Source organism: Phragmites australis, chromosome 16 (genome assembly GCF_958298935.1).
Source record: "Phragmites australis chromosome 16, lpPhrAust1.1, whole genome shotgun sequence".
In the NCBI taxonomy this organism is placed as follows: domain Eukaryota; kingdom Viridiplantae; phylum Streptophyta; class Magnoliopsida; order Poales; family Poaceae; genus Phragmites; species Phragmites australis.
This window is the reverse complement of record NC_084936.1, coordinates 23,612,622-23,635,517: the sequence shown is the minus strand read 5'-3', so window position 1 is coordinate 23,635,517 and position 22,896 is coordinate 23,612,622. Positions and strand designations below refer to the sequence as shown.

Genomic DNA, 22,896 nt, shown 5'->3' with positions numbered 1-22,896 from the left:
CTCCGTTCAAATCCAGTTCGAATCACCCACGAGCCCTATCTCTTCTGGGTGTATATGGTACTCGAGACCTCTTCCCTAGAGCATCCCAAAGCAGCCATCGGTTTTAGAGCTCGAGAGCCACCGCATAACTTCATTCGCTACCGCATCGGTGAAGGAAGACGCCACCATCAATCCCAGTTGTCATAGCCCAATTGCTGTCGGTGAGGGTTTTGCTAGCACCATAGGAGTGCAAGGAAGCTTCCAGAGGCAAGCTTGATCGCCAATTGTCACCGAAGCTTCATCCATGGCGTCGACTGAGGAGAATTGCCACCGTGCGCCATCCCTGACCTAGCAAGAGTCTTCACTGAGGTTCAACAAGAGTCTAGGTGAGTTCCAATCCAGCATGTGTTCATGTTCCGTCGCTCGCTGTCGAGTTTAGGTCACCGGAGCACCGTTCCGGTGAGGGTTCGATGATGCGCCACCGCGGAAGCTGTCTCAACCGCTGTTCCGCCATTTAGATGAGAGCCGAGTGCTGTGAGCCGTTCCATTCGGAACCAACAGCTGAGATTAGATTAGCTATACCCTTTCATGATCCAATCCAAAAGCGCCACGTGGTATACATAAACCCAATCAGCCGGTCCACCACCTCACTTGCCAAGTCAGATGCCACATCAGCGACATTGTCTAATGTGTCATGCCATATCGTCATGCAGTGCCTAATCAGCTTTTCTTTTCTTTTTAATTGTTTCGTTGACATCATAAATAGTAAATATTGTGCAATAAATAATTTTTAGTATAAAAATAATTCTAAAAATAAAAATAATTATGAAATTAATTTCTAAAAAAGTTTAATAATGTTTTATAGTTTTATTTAATTATGTTTATAGTTTTAAATAGTTTTATAATTCAAATAAATGCTAGAAAATTCTAGAAAAATCCTAGAAAATCATAGATAGCTTTGAAAGAATTTTAGAAAATTTCTAGCAACATAATTTTATCTGTAGATAATCTTTCTAATTCTATTTTAATCTTTAAAAAATCATAACTTGTCAACCGTTAGCTCCATTCTGACATGTTCTTTCACCGAATTGTCCGGAATAGTGTAATCTTGTGATGATGATGTTTGTTGTGTGATATTTGGTTCTTTTTGGATCTTAGTGTTTATGTGTTGTAGACGCCAACGTTCAGAGGAGCTAGAAGGTTTGCAGGATCAAGGTTATGAAGACCCAACTGAGTTCAGTGAAGGCAAGTTATGTTCTTGATCATTTTTATCCTAGTCTTACAAATGTTTTGTTTTTACAAAAATACATGTTAATAATATGTTGGGAATCCCAAGTGTTAGATTTTACCTTAGTTTTCTCTTATCATCCTTGTTATCATAGTATGGTTTTAGGTTATGTATGGGTATATGATGCTTAGCTTTGCTTTGGGATAGAAATCATGATAATTGTTCCACGAACTTGTAATGGTCCTGTGCAATAATAATAAAATATGATGCAATAATTTTTGTAGCAACATAGTATAGGGATTTGAGCAGTTGGTATAATAAGATGTATGGTTGAGAAAGTGGTAGTCTTGCTCAAATCTAAGGATCAATTCATGGGGTAACCTTTCGGTGTTTATAGTACAACCACAAGACTGGAATGGGATAAGTCTAGCTAAGTAATTTGCTTACTCTCAGCATAGTGTAGATCAGGCAGAAGAGCGGCGAATGGACGATGTCTTGGGATCCGAAAGGCGCAAGAGTGGGCTTCCGTTGTTGAGGTAGAATCACAAGACAGTGAAACCTTAGCGGGTAGACATATGCTGAGAGGGGCATTATAAAGGCTTTGTAGTGGATTCATAGCTCACACCTCGGTAGTGTGTAAGAGTTTTTCGTCGGTCAACGAATGCTCGGCAAAACGGGATGAAACGTCTTGTGGATAAAGTATAACCTCTGCAGAGTTAAAACTGAATACTCAGTTGTGCCCACGGTCATGAGCAGCAATGAAAACCTACTATGATTATAACTTGATATTTGGTTAGTCGGATCAACTGTGATGGTGGAAATCATAGTTAAGGATGGTCAGATATAGTGGTGGGAACTATGATTGAGAGTTCAACCTTAGTGGATGGAACTTTGGTTGAGATGTTGGTTAGTTGGTTAAGTCAAGATGGATAAAATCTTGAGGTGATTTATTATTCAGTTAATTTTTACTTAAATGTTGATGAATGCAAGAGAGCCATATTAGCCTTATTCTTGCCGAGCTTTCATATGTATATTATTTATTTCACAATTTACTAAGTACGATAAGTGCTTACTCTTGCTATCATCAAATACTCAGTTAGAGAAGGTATCGAAGAGTACACTGAAAGTGGATCGTTCTAAGATATTTTCTACATCGATGATGCATGTGGAAGAGTCGTAAAGGATTAGAGTCTTCGTAGTTCGTTTAGTTCCGCTGCAGTTTATTTGGTTCTTCAACCCTTGAATGTCACTTTTGTAACATGCTTAATTCGATTAAGTATGGATATTATAATGATTATCATCAATAAAGTCACTATGTATTAGGATTGATTCTTGAGTTCAACACATATATGAGATTAGTTTATTTCTTGAACCTGTCTCGACACCTCACATACCAAAATCGGGTTTTCGGTGTTTGAAGTGCCGAATATAGATGATAAATCTAAAAATATATCACTATATTATCTATTTTAATAAATATGATGACGTATGTTACCTATTTTTGAATTTTTGCCGGGTATCCGTGTTCTCAAGGAATGATTGTTGGAATACATACACAAATAAGTTTCAGAGGAAAAGGAAAAAAGGCTGAGCCAAGTGAAACAGACATTTCCGACCAATTATTGTGCTCTATCTCATTTCAACTTTTTCAACATTTGCTGTCTTTTCAGGGCCGTGTATTATTGCTTGACTTGCACGATTGGGAGTGACCACTTCTGTCTAGATTTCCAATTTTGTTTTCTCGAGAAAGGAATATCCGAATTTATCATGCTATTACAAGCATTTTGGATGTGTCTATACGGCATCCAACCTTTCTCGTTTCTAACTATCGATAGCAGTTATACATTTAACCCCATTGGCAACGATAGGAAAAGGATCAATTTGTTATCCTTGCAATCCTACAGGGTCGTCGAACATAATACTCAGTCATCCATACAAGTCCTAGTTTACGAATTGCTTGTCAGACATCCTGTGCTTAAGACTTTCTCTTTAATTTTCTTAAGAAAAATGATTTTATTTTAGATATATGATCCTGGTCTATCTGCCTTGTAACTAGCCTGTCAAGCTCTGTACAATCCAAATCCATATAGACTATATGTGATGTGAGCAAATAAATACTATATGACAATGACACGACCAAGGTTGCCAAATGCCAAGTGAAGACGTGCATGAAAACTCAGAGAGACGCAGAGAGAGATTCTGATAAATCATTGCCCTCTTGGCAATCCATTACATGACACGGCGACGGCACCATCAGAGAGAATTTTCTTCCGTGTCCATAGAAAAGGTCGGGAAGAATTTGCCCTCCGTTTCAAGCCGCACTGCCGGACAAACACATATTGCACCAATCAACGGGTGAGCATTATGTGCAATCCAAATTGTTTTACCGCACACTCAACACGGTTTCTTGTTTGTGATGAACAGAATGACTGAAGTGACTTGAACTTTCCCTGTTGCACCGTATATATTCTTATATATATTAGTTTCAAATATGGTGAAATGTTTTTTTTGGCAGGTTTTTGGCAATCAGCTTGTATCTAGCCAGGAAAATGATCGACCCTACTATTTTGAATTAATAATAATGTTTGTTTAGTATTATTTACCTCATAGAATCAGTTATATCTAATTGCACTATATATAGAGAGAGAGAGAGCTGAATCGCCTTCAAGCACAATCAATTTCCATGCACAAAGCAGTCACCAAACCCCTGGAAGTTTTGCTTCAATCCTGGTCACCAAGAGAGGCACAGACGACAGCAAAAGCACACACCATCACAGATCACACCGCTCGTGTTGGTCAAAAAAAACTACTGATTTGTCATCTTAATAAATATCAATTGCTCGTTGAGGCTGATAGGTGGGTCAACCTAAATCTATGCAACTGAGTCTCAGTGATAAATTGACTACCACTACATATTAAAAATGGCAAATTTGCAAATCTCTCTTTAAAAATAAAAGCGATGGAAACCTAACCGGTGTAACAATTATTGCATGCAATTTGCTCGCTTCCCGGGCTTGACAGAGATGGGGTTGCAGGGTTTTTTTTAACCTCAACACTATTACATGTAGTATCTGAACATACGCTCAAACGCGCATCGCGCCTTACACATATACACCTACACACATCTTAAAATATATATTAGACCTACAACATATAAATCTACTAAAGAGATATTTACGAAACCTCAAACTCCATAAACAACAGATACGTTAAATTTTTATTGTGATACATAGACGCTCGAGATTGTAAAAAAGAAAAATCAAAATACAGGTGCAAGCTCCGATAAGGCACGAGCTTGCTCCTCGTGGATAGGGAATGATCAACCGTTCCTACTGGCCTATCAGCCTGTTCTCGGGGTTGCAAGGGTTGATGGCACCGTCGACGACCTTGACGGCTTCCTCCTGCAAGTGGAGGCATGGATTTTTGAGCTTGCACGAAGAGTCCGGTCTGGTGAAGCTAAGCATGCAGTGTCTCAGACACCTCAGTTCAGCCTGTGTGCCCTGGCGCCATTGAAGACGCAACATGCAGCATCGTCTTAGTATAGGATCGCAAGTACATGGTAACACGTTTGGTGTTTTTCCAAGGCCGATTCTGAGGATCCACCTTGGCCGTCATGCGTACTTCCTGATACGCGGTTTTCAGAACGTATGATGGTACTGTGCTAGTAGCGTTGCTGTTTCAAACAGATGCTATTTTTGTAAATTTTTTAGGAAGTGCGTAATCTTTTTTGATGGAGTGCGTAAGCAAATAGGTCGGTTATCTCCTTTTATTAAACTAGTAAGGTGACATGTGCAAATTTGCTCGGCTAGCACATTATAACGCTACAACAGTACTTTCATGAATAATACCGGTTATGCCTCCTTACTTCTTTTATAGTAAAAGAAATCATTAAGGATATGAATACACAGTATAGCAACCTCTCTTTATCAAAATATGTGATTAAGGACTCAATTAAGCTATCAAATAGGTCTTTTTTCCAACCAGAGTTACTTGACGATAGCTACTTGCGACTTATTCTATATATCAACATCTGTAGAGATGGGATATAAGAGATAATCACTACTACAGAACAGGATATAAGTAGCATCTCATTAGTGCTGGTTGTGCGAAAACCATAACTAAAGATGTATTAGTGCCGATTCTAAATCTCCCGCGCGCGAAAAATGATTGAGACGCTAAGAATCAGCACTGATATAGACTATCAGTGCCGGTTCCAGTCATAAACCGACACTGATAGTCCATATCAATGCCGGTTGTAACTCTCAACCGGCACTAAAACATAGCCGGATCCGAAATTACCCTTTAATACAATTTATCGCACTCAGTCCTCAGGTCCACAACCTTATCTCTTCCCGAGCTCTCCCGTTCACAACCTCATCTCTTACAATGTATCTCCATAGATGCCTTCCCCCACCAGTGCTCTCCCATTCACACCACACAAGAATCTTATCTCTTCCCCCATCAATGCTCTCTCTCTCCCAACCTCCGGACGCGCTTGCAGGAGGGGCACATGGTGAGGGTGGTGGGTGGGAGCATGTGTATGTAGAGGTGCGGCGAGACGAGCTTGAGCGCACAGAGTTCCTGCACCTCCTTCTGCAGCTGTCGGGTGGGCCCGACCATCGTCGACGAAGCATCCATGGAGCACAACAAGAGCTTCATCAAGGCCCTGTAGATGATGTGTCCCTTCCTTGTGCTGTTTCTTTGCTTCTTTCGTGGATCTGGCGTGTTCTTGGGGATCCAGATTGTTGTTTCAATGCTCTTGACGGTGGTGATGTGTTCGTGCAGGAGCTCAAGAACCTACGGCCACACCTCTACTCAGCCTTGGAGTACTGCGAGAAGTCCTACCTTCATAGCGAGAAGAAGCAAATGTGTTCTTGGGGGTCCGAATTGTTGTTTCAATTTGTTCGATTGATTGTGAGATGAATCTTGTGTGAAAGAATAGCAGTGAAATCTTGTTTGTGATTACCATCAATGTGTGTAATCTTGTTTGTGATTACGTGTTATGATTTTGTAATCTTGTGTGAAAAGAACAACAACGAAATCTTGTATGTGATGTGTGTAAAATCGTGGGTGAGGCCGCTGCATCGGGCGCCACTTTTTTTTGTCCCTGGAATACGCATCACTGCCGGTTGGATCCCCAAACCGGCACTGATGCTAATTTTCAGTACCGGTTCAACACCCGGCACTGATAGTCACAGACTATCAATGCTGAGTAATTAGTGCCGGATCCAAAATGGACACTGATGAGGTTTTGGAACCGGCACTGTTTACCTGTTTTGTAGTAGTGAATCCATTCAGTCAACTTATTTGATAGTCCAAATGCTCATCGGTATTGTTCTATGCACAGTTGTTCTCTCATTGGAGCATTCTCTTATCTCAAGGCCTGCTTCTAGGTATACATGAATTGATCTTATTTGCAATTGCTCCTGGACAACAAAAATATATCTTGCTTGCGCTTAGGCGCTCAAGATCTTACGAATCACTTGGTAGTTCATAAAAAGTAGATGAGGTTGTTGGCGGCGTAGATGTAGTCCTTAATCTTCTTGTCTACTTGGACTTTTTTGTAGATTGTTGCACTTTGCAACCTACTCTCAGTGTCGCTTGCCACTACTATAGGTCGCAACGGTCCACCATTTGTTATGTATGTCTGTCTGATGTTGTAACCTTGAGCTACGCAAAGTTTGATGTTTTAATTTCCCTGATGAATTCAATCAAAAGAGTGTCTCCCCCACCTACTATCGTGATTGCAAGGTGTGCAACCCAAGCCTGGCCTATGCATCCTTACCTGCCGATCCGCTGCTTTGTCAGTGTCTCTTATCACTATTTTAGGTTGTGACGTCTACCATTTGTTTCATGCAACATGGCTTCGTCGATGTCTCTTGTCACTATTTTAGGTTATGACGCTCCATCATTTGTTGCATGCAGATTGTGCATTGTCTCATATGTGTTTGACTAATGTTGTGACCTTGAGTTGCCCAGAAATAAATTTATTGTTTAATTTTTTGATTCCCTGACGAATTCAATCAAACATAGCTCCTCGCCCAATCGTGAGGTGCACACCCCAAGCCTAGCTTTTGTGCCCTTACTAGCCGACTCACGATTTCGTTGGTGTCCCTTGCCTGATGTTGCAGCCTCAAATTGTGCACCAATAAATTTATTGTATGATTTTTTTAATTTTTTAATAGTTATTTTTCTTGACACATGAATACAAATTGAATTGCTATTTTTTGTTTAACTTTTATTCTAAAATGTTATTATATTTTATTCTAAATTTTACCTTTTTCTAGATTGTATTTGACATGGACTTTTTTCTATTTTATAATCCAAGTTTCAGTTATTATGAATTGTATTTTACATGGACTGTTATTTAGGTATTTTGCTTACAATTAGTATGGAATCAAACTGTACGTTGATTTTATTTATTTTTATTATGAATTTCATCTGTTTATTAATTATATTTGGCATGGAGTATTTGGCTTAATCTAGACCGTCAAAAGATCAAAACAATTAAAGGAGTGGATATTTTTCTCTTTTCTAACTAACGTGTTAATTTTTATCCATTGAGAACGAATGTGGTGACTTCTTTTCTCTTTAATTAACTAAGATATAGATACTTTGAGTAACGATATACCTATATCGGTATTTAGACTGGTCATGTAAAAGTGATATGAGTGTATCTGTCTAAATTTATTATGTTTTTTTATGAACTAATTACATTAGAAACCGTTGCCAAAAGCAACCCTTTTTGTTATGGAGGTAATTCACACTTTTGACAATCAATAAATTTATATCGACATACTAATAAGAAATAAGAAATATAAAAAAAGAACATAAACGGTTTACATTATTATGAAACTTTATGAAAGTAACTTTGATGGTAAACGTATTACATATGGCCAATACCTTGTGTATTAGTTTTCAACTGATGGTGGTAGCAATGGTTTTTTTCCTCTTTTTTTGAGAGATGGTATAGTAGCATTGGGCTTTGTTTTTCTCTTTGCTAGCTGAATTGTCCGCGTAACTGCACATCTAGATCTAATAGTATAATTTGATTTCCTAGATAAGTGCATTGTATCTAACAAACGTTTGTTATACAAATTTAGTTGATGTGTTACCCCATCCAGTCATAAAAGAGTGATGTAACACACTTTTAAAGTTTGGTCACTGCTATTTTCTATTGACTTTTAGGCTATCTCCAGCAGCTACTTTAAATTTTCATATATAAAATACTATTACAGCATCCCCTATTATTATTATAGCATCTCTTATTTTTTTCATCTTCAACAGCTACTCTATTTTCTACCTTCTACTACTCTTCTCCTCCCTCCAGACCCACTACCAGCTTTTGTGAACAGTACTGCAACAGGACTGCTACAGTGTGTAGCTGCTGCAATGTCCCAGCACATTTAGAGTCTCCCTCCGTAACACTGTAGTAGCACTTAGACAGGGGATGCTGTGGAGATGAATTTTCAGTGCTACAGTACTTTGTGAGGTACTGTAGCACTGGATACCTCCACTGCTGGAGCTCATCTTAGAACGCACACATGTAAATGGTATGTGTGTTTTCACAATATTATAGCTCCATTTCATTTTACATCAGAGTATGCAACGTAAAATTAGTGTTTAGAGTGGTATTTTGTGGATCATGTCAATATTCACAACATCGCTATACCTCAATGCTGCCTATTTTTGTATTCACATAGATAATTCCCTTGCATGAGGCAAAAGTTGAGGGAGCCCTGGGCAGTTTTATTTCAACCAGCAGTTTCCTTCTCGTTGTCTGGCTTCATTCGCTCATGTGCCCCTGTTTTTCTTCCAACAGTTGCAGTTCCAAAATAAGCCTCTCGCCATGCCAATCTGGGCAGGGCACAAGGCATCCAAAGATGACCCCAACTGGAGGAAACGGACACGGCTGCTGAGTGACTCCTGGACCTAGTATCCACTATCCACAGATAATGTCTCCATGGCATGCAAACTGCAAACTGCACCGCCTAGTATCCACTATCCACAGATAATGGCACCATTCTGTGTATATGATATAAACTTCAGGCTCGGCACAGTGAGGATGGGTCCTCGACACGGCACCCAAGGGAAAATTTGGCGTCCTGGCAAATCTGGGCTGCAGCAGGACTCATGGCTGCATCCACTTTATCTCTGCAGGTGCACAGACACATTTTAAATTTTTTATATAACATACTACCTCGCTGTTATTTATTTGTCACTAACTTTTTTTTTACTGTAGCAATTTTGATCTTCCGATTTTTTGAAAAATTTACGATAGAAAGTTAATGTCAAAATTACTACAGTAAAAAATTGATGATATATAAACGAAAATGAATATAGTATGTAACAGCTCATGTGACACTTATTAGTTCAACAAGTATAACACCGGGATCCCTAACAGGTTAATTTGAGACATCCAATTATTTTTGTTTTGAATCCACCGCGGATAGGACTCGTCATGTGCCTGTGTTTTTCATCTCCGTCTGCATGCACAGAAGAACCAGGAGTGAGTGATGTGAGGTGAGGTGAAGGTTTTTTTGGGAAAAATGGCTCCCTCTGTTACAATGGGCGAGAGGAGTCTCACTAGTCACTACTGGTTGTGGTTGGTTTAGTCCTGACAGCCAAAGATCACACAGCCAATGTTGAATCATAGATCGATGAGAAGATTACACAGAACCGAAGACTGAGATTAGGTGAAGTGATGAATTTGGTAGTAGAATAGATTGTTTGATTTGCAGGCCCAACTGCATGGCCCATGCTACCCTTTCGTTTACTCGTACAGTAGTGGCAGACAAGCAGACGTTGGATCCGATCATGAACGGAGCAGACGGTTTCACTCAAGAAAAAAATATAGAAAAAAAGGTGAAGAGAGGCAGTAAAGTTCTATACGGAGACAGAGGGAAGTTGTGTACGTTTCGATTAAAATTTGCAGCATGTCGCTGTTTATTTTGTATACAACATTTTCTTTCTTTTTGAGAAACGTGATGGAGTGTTTGACGTCCGCTTGTCCGGTCGATATAAACCCCTCGACCCAAACTACCACGAGAGGGGCAGGGACAGAGGAGAGCAAGCAAGCGAGAGCAGCAGCACGTTGACATCACACACACAGCGCACAGAGAGCGCGGAGCTAGCTGCTCTGCCTCAACTCGGCTGCGCGCGCGGAGCAGCCGCAAGAACACGCTCGTGCAAGCAAGATGATGCTCGCGTACATGGACCGCGCCGCATCGGCTGCCGAGCCGGAGGATGCCGGCGAGCCGGTCGTGGCGGAGGATGTGGCCGGGTGCGCAGCGGCGAGGGACTTCGGCGGGCTGGTGAGCGTCCGGCCCGCCGCCGTGGTCCGCCCGGCGAGCGCGGACGACGTGGCCAACGCCATCCGCGCGGCCGCGCTCACAGCGCACCTGACCGTAGCCGCCCGCGGGAACGGGCACTCGGTAGCCGGTCAGGCCATGGCCGAGGGCGGGCTCGTCCTCGACATGCGCGCGCTCGCGGTCCCCCGCCGCATGCAGCTCGTACGGCCCCCCGGCGGTGGCGGCGCCGCCTTCGCCGATGTCCCGGGCGGCGCGCTCTGGGAGGAGGTGCTCCACTGGGGCGTCAAGAATCACGGCCTCGCCCCGGCGTCCTGGACGGACTACCTCAGGCTCACTGTCGGTGGCACGCTCTCCAATGGCGGCGTGAGCGGGCAGTCCTTCCGCTACGGTCCCCAGGTGTCGAACGTGGCCGAGCTCGAGGTCATCACCGGCGACGGCGAGTGCCGCGTCTGCTCCCCCTCCTCCCAGTCGGACCTCTTCTTCGCCGTCCTCGGCGGGCTCGGCCAGTTCGGCGTCATCACGCGCGCCCGCATCCCCCTCCACCAAGCGCCCCAAACGGTAACCAAGCAAGCCAATACCTTTCGCCGTGGAACTAAAGGCCCAAACGCAGCTCACACTGATTCTTGCTTGCAGGTGAAGTGGAGGCGGGTGGTGTACGCGAGCTTCGCAGACTACACGGCGGACGCGGAGTGGCTGGTGACTCGGACCCCGGACGCGGCGTTCGACTACTTGGAGGGCTTCGCGTTCGTGAACAGCGACGACCCGGTCAACGGCTGGCCGTCGGTGCCCATCCCCGGCGGCGCCCGCTTCGACCCGTCCCTCCTCCCCGCCGGCGCCGGCCCTGTCCTCTACTGCCTGGAGGTGGCCCTGTACCAGTACCCGCACCAGCACCGGCCCGACGACGAGGACAAGGTAGGTACCAATTGCCGCGCGGCGCCAGGGGCATTCCCGTACTCGCCGCCCCCTGGCTCTGTGGTGGTGTACTTTCGGTGGGGAGGTCTCGTGTATCTCCCGCTGGATTCTGTGACGAGCGCGTCTTCCCAAACTGCCTCCGCCTTCGCCCGCGCGTCCTGCCAAACCCCGGGCCCCGCGCCACTGGCCGCTGCACGAACGCGGCGTCGCCAGCCGGGCTCGAGCGAGCTCCAGTGAACGGCCGCGCCCCGATCTCGGTCGCGTGATGAGGCGAGGCGAGGCGATCGAATCCGTGAGTACAATGCACGGCCGTGACGCGATTGCGCTGCCGCGGCCCGTGACCACGCGGATCACGTCTTTTGTCGACAACCGCACCGCATCAGCAGCCTCCTCATCACCACCCTTTGTCCCCACGAAACAGCTCACTTCCTTCGCCACTCTCGCGTCGTAGCGTGACACGGCCGGCACGGCGGCATTCACTGTTTGATCTCGTTCCCACCGACCGATCCGTTCGTTCGTGCACCGCTCTCGCTCACCATGACTGTTCGCTTGTGCAGGGGATGATGGAGACGCTCAAGTACGTGCGGGGCCTGGAGTTCGCGGCGGACATCGGGTACGTGGAGTTCCTGTCGCGCGTGAACCGGGCGGAGGAGGAGGCCCGCCGGAACGGCAGCTGGGCCGCGCCGCACCCGTGGCTCAACCTCTTCGTCTCCGCGCGCGACATCGCTGACTTCGACCGCGCCGTGCTCAAGGGCATGCTCGCCGACGGCATCGACGGGCCCATGCTCGTGTACCCCATGCTCAAGAGCAAGTGAGTGGTCGCAGCCCCCTTCCTTCAGTTTGTACCTGTTGCTTTTGTTGGCGGTGGCGCCGCTGTGTTGGCGTGGTAGTGGAGTACTGTGGCGCAGTTGCCGTTTGGGGCAAAAGGGCCGGGAGCCAGTTGAGCCGCCTTGCCCTCGTGCTCCTCTCGCTGACGTCGCGTTGTTTTCTTGACTGACTGGGATGCTGAATCGGACGGATTGATCGGCCGTCCATGCTTATATATAATATATGACAGGGCCGGGCTCCGATTCTCCATCGCCGCTTCTGTTTTGGATTTAGCTGTGTCGTCTGCCGCCCATTAGGATCCACTAACTCAGGTCCACGGATAGCAATCAAGTACGATAAGTATGATAGTACTCATCTATACTTGTATTTACCGATTTTTTACTTTTCCATAGGTATACCTACGAACGTTTGTGAGTGAAAAGTCAACTCCAAACCTATTACCTGTGGGTATTTGTTACCCGTAGGTATACCCATTTACCTATGAGGCGGCGTGATGACGTAGTGTGATAGGGCGGCGGTGGCAAGACAAGGCGGTGGGGTGGGCTGGGGTGAGGCTACACGGCAGGTGGCGTGGGAAGGCACGCGGCTGGGTGGTGCGACGCAGGGTGGCAGCGGTGCGACGGGGTGGACGGGACGTGTATTTATATGATGTAGAATGTTAGAGTTTAGATGTGAGATATTTATTTGATGGATATACGGGTTTCACGGATATGGATATGCTTTATCCATACTTGTACCGTTTACCTGTCCGGTAGTATTTTTTACCAACGAATATACCTATATGTACCATTTACTATTCATAGTATATTCTATTCAGATATTTATCCGCAGATAAATAGATAATGGAGATAATGGTCATCCCGGTCGGGCTTATGACTGATAAATTATTTCCCTCCTCGACTCGACTGTCGACTCCACTCCACTCGAGGCTACTTCACAGTCCATGTCCTGGTGGGGCCGGCACTGTGACAGTGCGCTGCTGCTCGCCACTGGAGAGTGCTGGCAGAGCTATTTCAGTTTGTGCAGGATGATCTTTTTGTTCACGCTGTGCACTAAGAAAAAAAAGCTCGGTCGCTGCAGGTGGGATCCGAAAACGTCGGTGGCGCTCCCGGAGGGCGAGATCTTCTACCTGGTTGCGCTGCTTCGATTCTGCCGGCCCTACCCGGGTGGTGGCCCGGCGGTGGACGACCTGGTGGCACAGAACAACGCGATCCTGGACGCCTGCGGCTCCAACGGCTACGACTTCAAGGCGTACTTCCCGCACTACCGCGCCGAGTCCGACTGGGCGCGCCACTTCGGCGCCGCCAAGTGGAAGCTGTTTGCCGACCGCAAGGCCCGGTACGACCCGCTCGCCATCCTCGCCCCGGGCCAGAAGATCTTCCCCAGAGCCCTTTCCGTCGCCGCCCCCGTGATCGTGTAGGGAGGAGACTGAACTGAATTATGAGTCTGCTCTTATTGCTGTTGGTGCTAATGATGGTGATTAAGCTGCTGATCCTGGTGATGATGAACGAGGCGCAGATCGTGACCAGGACAATGATGGTGAGAGGGCCACAGGTAGGTACATTTGTGCGGGGACTGGGCAAAGGGGGATGGAGATGGAACCCCTTGGAGGTCAATCGGGGCGGTGCGACGCCGGAGGATCGAACTCTGGTGGGCTCGGCCACATCCAGTGACTTTGCCATCGAGCTCCATGCCTGTTTGCAGCGGCCAATGCTTTTTTCTCCAAATCTTGTGGACTAGTATAATACGTTGGCACGATCGACACCATTTCTTTCCTTTTCGTGCCCAGTTTCAGTCGGGGGTGAGAGCAGAATCGCGCAACACCTGTATAGCGACGAACAGCACACGCGCGCGCATACCGCGTCTCAAACGCTCAAGCGTCCATTGTGCAAACTTGTCGAGCGGAAGGACACTGCAGTAGCGACAGATCAGCATTGGTTCGAGAACAGGATAATTTTTCGTACCTTGTCAGTGATCGGGTCATCTTCCCGAGCTGCCAGGCCCTTGCGACGTGTAGTCACACACGGAACACACGTTGGCAGGCCAATCGACGAGGCCAATCGACGAGGCCAATCGAGATCGATGATGCGACGGAACACAGCTAAGTTTAGCTATCGAATAGGCGCGCGCGGCAGGGCCCAAGCCGCCCAGCTTGATCCTCACGCGGATCGATCGCTGTTGCGCTACAGGTCGCTGCTAATGACGTTGTCGAGGCCGATGATCCCAGAGAGCCCATGATTGATTGGTCCAGTCCCTGGAGGAAAAGCGTTATCAAACGCAGAAACTTATCCCCATAATTAGGTAGCCGAGGGCGACCCCAGGGTACATTTAACTGGAGCTCTCACTCCTTTATCTCCGCCACTGGAACTTAACTGAATCCTTTCTCTCACTTAAGAAAAGTTAATATGATACTACTTGTCTTTCATGGTTTTTCTGGAACCGTGTGAATTTTTTTATCTCACATGGTTCCGGTTAGGAGCCGTATGAGAAAAGCTATATAGTTATAAATGCGTGAGATAAAAAATATTTCACATGATTTTAAATATAAACTCGTCTCAAATAATAATAAGGATGGATCTAGTGTGAGATACTCTAGAATCGTAAGTAGATACCCTTAGGCTAAACATTTCTCACATAGTTACTCTGTCCCATCGGTAAAGAAATAAATGTTGTTAGTCTTCCATACCCCTCTCTCTGTGTATGCGTGGTAGTATAACTGTGGCGGGTGACTAACCGTATAAGATGAGGATTTCCGAACTGTGTCAGATGAGGTTACGTGTGGTATATTTTTTAAGGTTAGCTGCCTGACAATGCAAATCGGATAGCTTATGTTAATTACGTGCAGCTGCGACCTGCGAGAGCTTTTTAGGTGACAAAAGGAGATCGGCGAAGGGATGAGGGATCTGCCGGGATAATGACATCGTTCGTTTTATATTGGTCCAAGTGGTGTCTTTCCGAGAGCGCAAACTAGCTATGAGTAGTGTCAAAGCGATCGTATACATGGACCATCCATCACCTGCAGCAGTCTTTTCTTCAGATAATTAAAAAAGAAGAAAGAGAGAGGCCGGCGGCCGCTGACAGAAATCTCGGGGCACCGTGTTCCAACTTCAAACGCTCCACTTGGTTATGTTCGTACAAAACTAACGACACCGGAGGAGCAATCACAACTGCACTGAGCTCAGCTCGCCCGCCATTGATCGATCCGTAGGGAGCGAGGGAGTGGACAGGAGGGAAAGCTTCGAGTCATCAAGAGATTAGCATGTGTAACTGTCATGGATAATATTTTTGTGGTGACAGTGGCTTGACGAAGAAACTAAGTGCCATGTTTCGTTTTGATCAGTGCTTGCAAGTCGTTTCAGTCAGACTACATTGACAAAAGAAATACCAACTGTGAGAACTGAAAAGACGTTTACAGAGTGCTACGGATCATCCGTAACTGTATCGTGTGGGGCTGCTTTCAACTCTTGTAACTGTCAGACAACAAGGAAAGAAAACAAACGGAATAATTAGGGGAAGAAAAGGCACAGAACTTGACTGGTGACATGAAACTCTTGATATTTTGCACTGCTAATTTCCTCGACAATATATGCACTCCACCAAACAACTGAAACGGCTGTTCACCCAGTCAGTCGTTAAATTTCTTTTCCGGAACATTTACACGTCGGCAGGCAACAAATCAAGTTTACTTCCATTAAAAAAAATCAAGTTTACCATCCGAAGTGAAACTCTCCCAAATATCAGCTGGTTTTCAGTCTGATCAGTCCAACTCAATGAACTCATCGCCACTCTCAACTACTAAAGAACCGGTAGTGGAATCGGCTGTCACCGTTGATTCTAAATTGGCATCACTGATGGTTTTTAAAATTGATAATAAATTAGTAGCAGTGATAATTCATACATATTTATGGTATGAACTGATAGTAATAACCAGCAGTGATAGTAAGTATTAATGTATATTAAGGCATGAACCGACAGTAATAATCTAATTATCATGGTTGGTCCATGTCTTAAACCGACAGTGATAATACATCTAGATATGCAAAAATACTCTACCAATAACTCTTCAATATTGAAATTTATCAAATTTGAGATCAAACTTCACTACGTGAAAACAGACAAATGAGACATAACATAAGTGACGGGTCGCCAGAACCCGTCACTTAAGAGTCATAAGTAACCGGTCCTATTACAACCCCTCACTTATGTAGCCTCGAGCCGAGGCCGGGGCCGGGGCCGGGGCCGAACCATAACCCATTACTTATGACAAGTTGTCAGTAACGGGTCATAAAGTTACCCGTCACTGATAACATTAGTGACGGGTGAAGTTGTGACCCGTCATTAATAATGGGTCATCCTAGACTAGTCATCAGTGATGTATTACCTTACGACCTATCACTTATGACTTGTTATCAGTGATAGATCTCCCTGAACCAGTCATAAGTGACGGATGATATTAGAGCTAGCCAGATACTATCTTTTCTTGCTTAGTTTGCCCAACTAAAAACTTAACGTATTGTACATATTTGAAAAGATATTATGTAGAAAAGTTATAACCATACTATAGCTAAACATTTATGCATAAAAGCACAAATGTAAACACTAAACTTATAACCACACTATAGCTAAGATTCAAACCAAAGAGGTATGAGACTACAAACATTTACAGAAAAATACATCAACAAGTTGCGACTTATGTTTAGCCTGTTTCATGCATTTTCATTCACACGTTGAACAAAACTGGTGTAGGGTACGACGACGTAGTATACACAATTTTTTTATTTTTTTTATTTTTATCTTATTTTTTTCTCACATCAGCTGCGCTAGAATATGAACTATCGTATATTTTTGCTCAAGTTTGGGATAGCGGCTATGGATATAAACGCGCGTTCCAATCGTGTAGAATTTGGCCTCGAAAATTTTGCCAAACCCAACAAAATGGGAGAGAAACAGATGTAACTTTTTCTGTAGATATCCGTAGAGTCAAAAAAAATATCAAAATCAGAATCCGTATGTAAAATTTATACCCATTTTATTGAAGACACTTCGGATCACCTATTGGCAAAAACAGTCATTGCTAACAGTCAAGATTATGACCAGTCACTGGTGATGGATCATAGTTGTTACCCATTACTAATGACCTTCGACAGAAAAGATTAAAAGGATAAAATATCTGGCTTCATCAAAACGCATATGAGGGTGTGGTGGTAAGGGGGTTGCGTGCGCGAGGGGAGGTCACATGTTTGATTTTCACGGAACATGGAATATAAAAATAGTACGAAAAATAGTAAGTGACGTGAGTGGTGATAGCCTATGTATTGGGATGGCTCGGATGAAAAAAAATATTTTTTAACCTTTTTATGTTAAAAAAGCGAAAAATGTTCATCAGTCATTAGTGCAGGGTCAAGAGGACTATCCGTCACTTATGGCTTGTCATAAATGACGGGTCACGGTTATGACCCATCACTAATGTGGTCATCGGTGACGCGTTTGGGGTGACGGGTGTTGGACCTGTCACCTATAATGGTTATCACCCGTCACTGAAGATCTTTTTTCACGTAGTGCTTGAGACAGAGATTTCATATTGAAATGTTCGTGGTAGAGCATTTTAAATCTACATAAATGATAAAAACATAATTTGAAACCCTGGTGATAATAGTAAATCTAAATGAATGGCGAAAACACAGTTTAAAACTGCAACAACAATATTAAATCTATATGAATGACGAAAACACAATTATCTTGAAGTGAATGTGTTTTTTGCCACTCATTTAGATCATCTTGTTGCCATAATATTGAGATGGAGACAACAACGAGGTTGGCGATGGGCCTGAGGGTAGTGAGATAGGGAAATGGGGAGTGGGTGATGCGGCAGCGGTCAGCCCTTGGGGAGTGCTCTAGGGGAGTGAGATGAGGAGCAGGGCGTCACAACCATGGTAGGTGACGGGGACGGCGACGAGGTCAGCGACAGGCCTGAGGGGAGTGAGATGGTGAGATAGGGAGTAGGGTGGGGCGGACGCAATAGGTGGGGGTGTAGCGGCGAGGTTGGCAACATGCCCGAGGAAGTGAGCTGGGGAGATGGGGAACAGGGTTGTGCCGTCGTTGTCGGCGACAAGAGAAGATGGGCCCGTGGGGTAGCGACGATCGAAGTGGCAACAGTGATCATTGCACCACTTCGACCGCCACTACCCATCAGGATTGATATTTTGGAGGGGAGTGAGATGGGGAGTAGAGTGACACTACTACATAATAGGCGTTCACTGTCGGTTTTGGAACTAGCAGTACGCAACGGGAAGTGATAGTCAGATTGCTATCACTGTCGGTTGTTGTATACCGGTAGTATTGGTATTTTTAGGAAACAAAAAAAGAAAAAAAATCTTGAGTGCCGCTCAGCCCCCTGCGCCTACTCAGACCTTGCTCGAACGGCTCGGCCTTGCTCCACCATTCACAAGAAATGCGACGGCATGAAGGCCGCCACCCTATAACACACGACAAAGTCGCGCTCGATCTGCTTTGTCTTCCAATGTGTGCGGCAGTCCTAGAACCAGACAGTAACCTAGCACGGGTGGAGGTAGAAGTCGCACCCGCAGGCCTTATCGCCGCCACTTCTTCTTTTTGAGGCCGCTGCCAGCCGCCATCATTGCCCTATCACGAAGGCCTCCTTCAGTCGCCGCTTCTTCTCTAGGGCGCCACCAGCCCCCACCACCACCTTGGCACAAAGGCCACCACCACCCACCGCTTCTTCTCCCTAAGGCCGCCGCTGCTTCTTCTCCCTGAGGCCGCCCACCACAGCTTCTTCTCCGCGAGGCCGTCGCCAGCTACTGCCTTGGCCCGAAGGATGCTAACAGCCACCACTTCTTCTACCCGAGGCCGCCGCCGCTTCTACTCCCTGAGGCTTCCCGTCGCAGCTTCTTCTCCCCAAGGCCGTCGTCGCTGCCCTAGAATGAAGGCCACCGCTAGCCACTGCTTCTTCTCCCTGAGGCCACCTACCGCAGCTTGTTCTCCCTATGGCCGCCGCAAGCCAGCTGCCGCTACCTTGGCACAAAGGCAGCCACCAACCACCGCTTCTTCTCCCCGAGGTCACCGCCGCTTTGTTTTCCATGTCATCCTCGACTCCATCTCCGAGGCAGCCGAGGCGAGAGCTCAAATGAGAGGAGCATTGGATCTGGTGGCGTGGGAGGTCGGGATAGGAAGGGAGTGAGAAAGGAGAGAGAGATCGAGATCTGCAGGATGGGCACTTAGAAAATACCAATGTAGAGAGATTAGCTGGCCGAGCAGACATGAGCGGATGTGATCCAAAGGCCGATTGATCCAAAATTTTGGGTCTGCTCCAACCATGCATCACTACTGACTCGAGTCAAAAGGCCGATTGATCAAAAGGTTGATTGATCGAAAGGACGTGATCCAAAGGCCGATTGATAGGATCACTGCCGGTTTATCATTCAAGCCGGCAATGATAAGTTATTATCACTGCCGGTTGCTTTTTAGAATCAGCAGTGATATCTATTTTTTATGAACCGGCAGCGATACCATTATCGCTATTGGGTTTTGGCGATCCGGTAGTGATGAGCCAGTATATAAGGCATATTCTGTAGTAGTGTGAGATGGGAATCAATATGCTGGAGGGATGAGATATTTATATAAGGATTATCACCGCTGATTTTGAATATGAACTGGCAGTGATAAGAATTATTATTATCGGTTCATAACGACTCAATCATCGATATATTGATTGAGCTTATGAACTGACAGTGATACTTTTTATCATTGATGATTTGTAACATGAACCGAAGTAATGTATAATTATCGGTTCGTAGTTAGAACCAGCAGTGGATAGTGGCTATCAATATCGGTTCTTAATGACTAAATATTAGATCTGTCGATTCAGCTTATGAATCGATAGTGATAATTTATTATTGAATCGATAGTGAAAAAAGACATAAATAACTCTGTATATAATAGTGTTTCTCGCTACCAAATGGCAAGCACGCTTAAGCTACTAGGATCATCAGTCCGTTTCCGACGATCCCTGAACCCCGTTGATGCCCATCGAACTGAGGAAAAAGGGTAAGGGGCCGGCTACGTGTCATCACCCGGCCGTTCTCCGGGGCGCGGGGGCAACTGAAGTGCGAGCGAGCGAGTCAAGTGGCAATGTAACGCTCGTGATAATGTCACAAAAGGCTACTGTATCCTATAAATCGTGTCACACTAGCTATTCGATGCATCGATCAATCCGTGGAAGGTGCTCGAGCTGATAGAGAAAAAATCTAGTCCTACTGATCACTCTCTGAGAGCCAGGCAGCCACCTGCAGTGCCACCAAATGAAGATCTTTTCTTGCTTTCTTCCCAGCCAGGCAGCCAGCTACAGTCCTTCTATCGGATTTCTGAAATTTCACGTTCACCTGGTAGGCTGGTGGAGCATAAATAAAAGAACTCGAGGAATTTTGGAACCAGGCATGTGAACAAATGCAAGTGGTGGGAATTTTGGACACAACACGCAGGTGCACTTTCACTAGTAGCAGTCGTTCTACCTCACATCAATCAACTTAACAGTTGTCTGATAAGTATGGATATACGCATTAGATTGCGTTGGCCCCTACAGGGTTGGGATATGGATCGACCTTGAGAGCTGGAGTTCAGGGACAGGGAGAAACATTCACTCCTGCTGACTACATTCTTCATTCTCATCCCATGCATGCATGCATGCATGCTAGTGTCATTCAGAAAAAGTTGATTCCCTTAAATTTCTCAATGAAATTGTGAGTTGCAACATTTTCCGGAGACGTTGCTCAACTTGCTGAGAAGACTAAATAAAGCACTCTCGATCGGGGAGTTATGGGGGGATCCAGCATCAGTCACCTTTTGTGGAGTTGACCTTCGCTCTTGGGGTGAGCATCGCATTCGACCGGTGATGAACTGATGAGAATGTGCTCATGCATAGTGAGCAGAAAGTGGGGTTGTCAAATAAAGCATAATTCCAGCAGTGGCAATGCCGAGATAACAGTATGTATCAGGATTTTCACGGCGCAGCAGTGTTTTACCTTTTTCTCTTTGAGAAGACGGGAACTGCTAATGGACCTGAAGGAGCACCTTGCATTGTCGTGCTCTCCATGATCAGCTCATAAAGTAGTAGCTGTGTGTGTGCCTGTGTGAGCTTCTCCATTCATTCAGCAAGTTAGGCTTTCGCTGTGAAAATTGAAAAATGCAGGTGCACCAACAACGCAGGCTACGGAGGAGTTAGTGCCGCCAATTAGTTGGGATTATGCATGTTAACGAGGGTGTGGTGGGAAATGAGGCCATCTTGGCTGGCCTCTCTGTGATTCAAATAAGATGCACCAGAAATCAAATGATGAGCTCTTAGCACATGAGTGTGTAGTGTGTGGCAAGGTATCATGGGTGTTTGTAAGCTAGCTAGGGTTTAATTTCTGATAGCCACAATTTGGCGTTTAAAGAACACCGGGGTCTCTCCCAAATATTTTTTAGGAATTAACCCTAGATTAATTGGCAAAGCTCTAAGGGTGGAGCGAGCGACCAGGGATCAATCCGTGGTCCCTGCAGGCCTTAAAGAAGGCTGGGATGCTTGCCCCTTTTAAAAAAAAAATAAAAAAAAATGATTGAGTTCGTAGCTAGGTTTGAAATGACTTGGAACTCGGCTCACACGAGTGCTTTGAATTTTCTTACAGATACGTGTAAACCCGGCCCCACACTTAGCACGGTCCAAACTTGGCCCATCCATAGAGCCCAGTACAGACAAGCCCAAAAGAGACGGTCTTGTTTGCTATCATTTATCGATCAGAAGGATTACTAACGAATCTCTGAACTCTGATAGTCTGATACAAGCATCTTCCTCCAGCTGCCTTGCTCCAGAACGCTTTGCCTGCCTTGCTTCCTCTCCATCGATCGTCACTGCACAACTGAACATCTATTACAGCTCGCTCGCAGGCGCAGGCAGCAGACTCCTATTTCATCATGATGAGCACCCATCTGCCTAGCTGGAATTAAGCTTTCCGATTTCCGGAAAGCGGGGCAAAGAAGAAGCCCAGCTTTCCACCGTATCTCCCTCTCCCAGCCTTAACTTACACCTCCCAAGGAGATTCGACACTACTGACATCGCTTTAGCTCGCAACGCACTTTAAGACCAGTAGGTTCTGCTCGTCGTGCAGATGCAGCCATGCAGTGTAAGTACTCGTTAAGACGGCGTAGTACTGCTAGTGCTTGGTATATATGTAGTCCTAGGTAGCCTTAACAGCACGGGAATCCAAAGATTTGATTTGACACTAGTCATAGTTAAATCGGTCGGCAAGCATGCAGGCACACACATGACATACTTACACTGGCGTTGTCATTGACAGTACTACGCACACATGACCTACTAGTTCATTCATGTCCATGCGATCGGAGGATGCAACACTGGCGTTGCCATTGACAGCTTCGACAAGGTCAGGGTTCACGCATGTGATGGAGGAGCGTTGCTTGCGGCATGAAAAGGGCAGGTGCCAAAGCAAGGGAAAGCAAAAAGGCCGCCCAGTTCCCAGGTTATGCATGCATGGCTGCTCTGCTTTGCTTTGCTTGCTTTTGAGGCTACCAATCAAGCTTCTCTCTGCAGCAAAACGCGCATCAGTGTCAATAAAGCGAAAGATT

At 45.5% G+C, this 22,896-nt stretch overlaps 1 protein-coding gene across 3 annotated transcripts; it reads left to right on the top strand.

The window, feature by feature from the left end:
* The first annotated feature begins 10,217 nt into the window (after window positions 1-10,217).
* LOC133895884 (cytokinin dehydrogenase 11-like) lies at window positions 10,218-14,033 on the top strand. Of its 3 annotated transcripts, none has more exons than XM_062336408.1 (4): window positions 10,218-11,076; window positions 11,152-11,430; window positions 11,988-12,241; window positions 12,488-12,766. In XM_062336408.1, exons 1-4 carry the CDS (start codon window positions 10,405-10,407, stop codon window positions 12,552-12,554), a joined length of 1,272 nt encoding a protein of 423 aa, XP_062192392.1. In that variant the 5' UTR covers window positions 10,218-10,404; the 3' UTR covers window positions 12,555-12,766. The 3 variants fall into 3 exon arrangements, with proteins under 3 accessions (XP_062192392.1, XP_062192393.1, XP_062192391.1); XM_062336409.1 differs by lacking the exon at window positions 12,488-12,766 and adding an exon at window positions 13,339-14,033 and having other exon boundaries at window positions 10,227-11,076; window positions 11,152-11,460; XM_062336407.1 differs by lacking the exon at window positions 12,488-12,766 and adding an exon at window positions 13,339-14,033 and having other exon boundaries at window positions 10,234-11,076.
* Window positions 14,034-22,896: the final 8,863 nt, after the last annotated feature.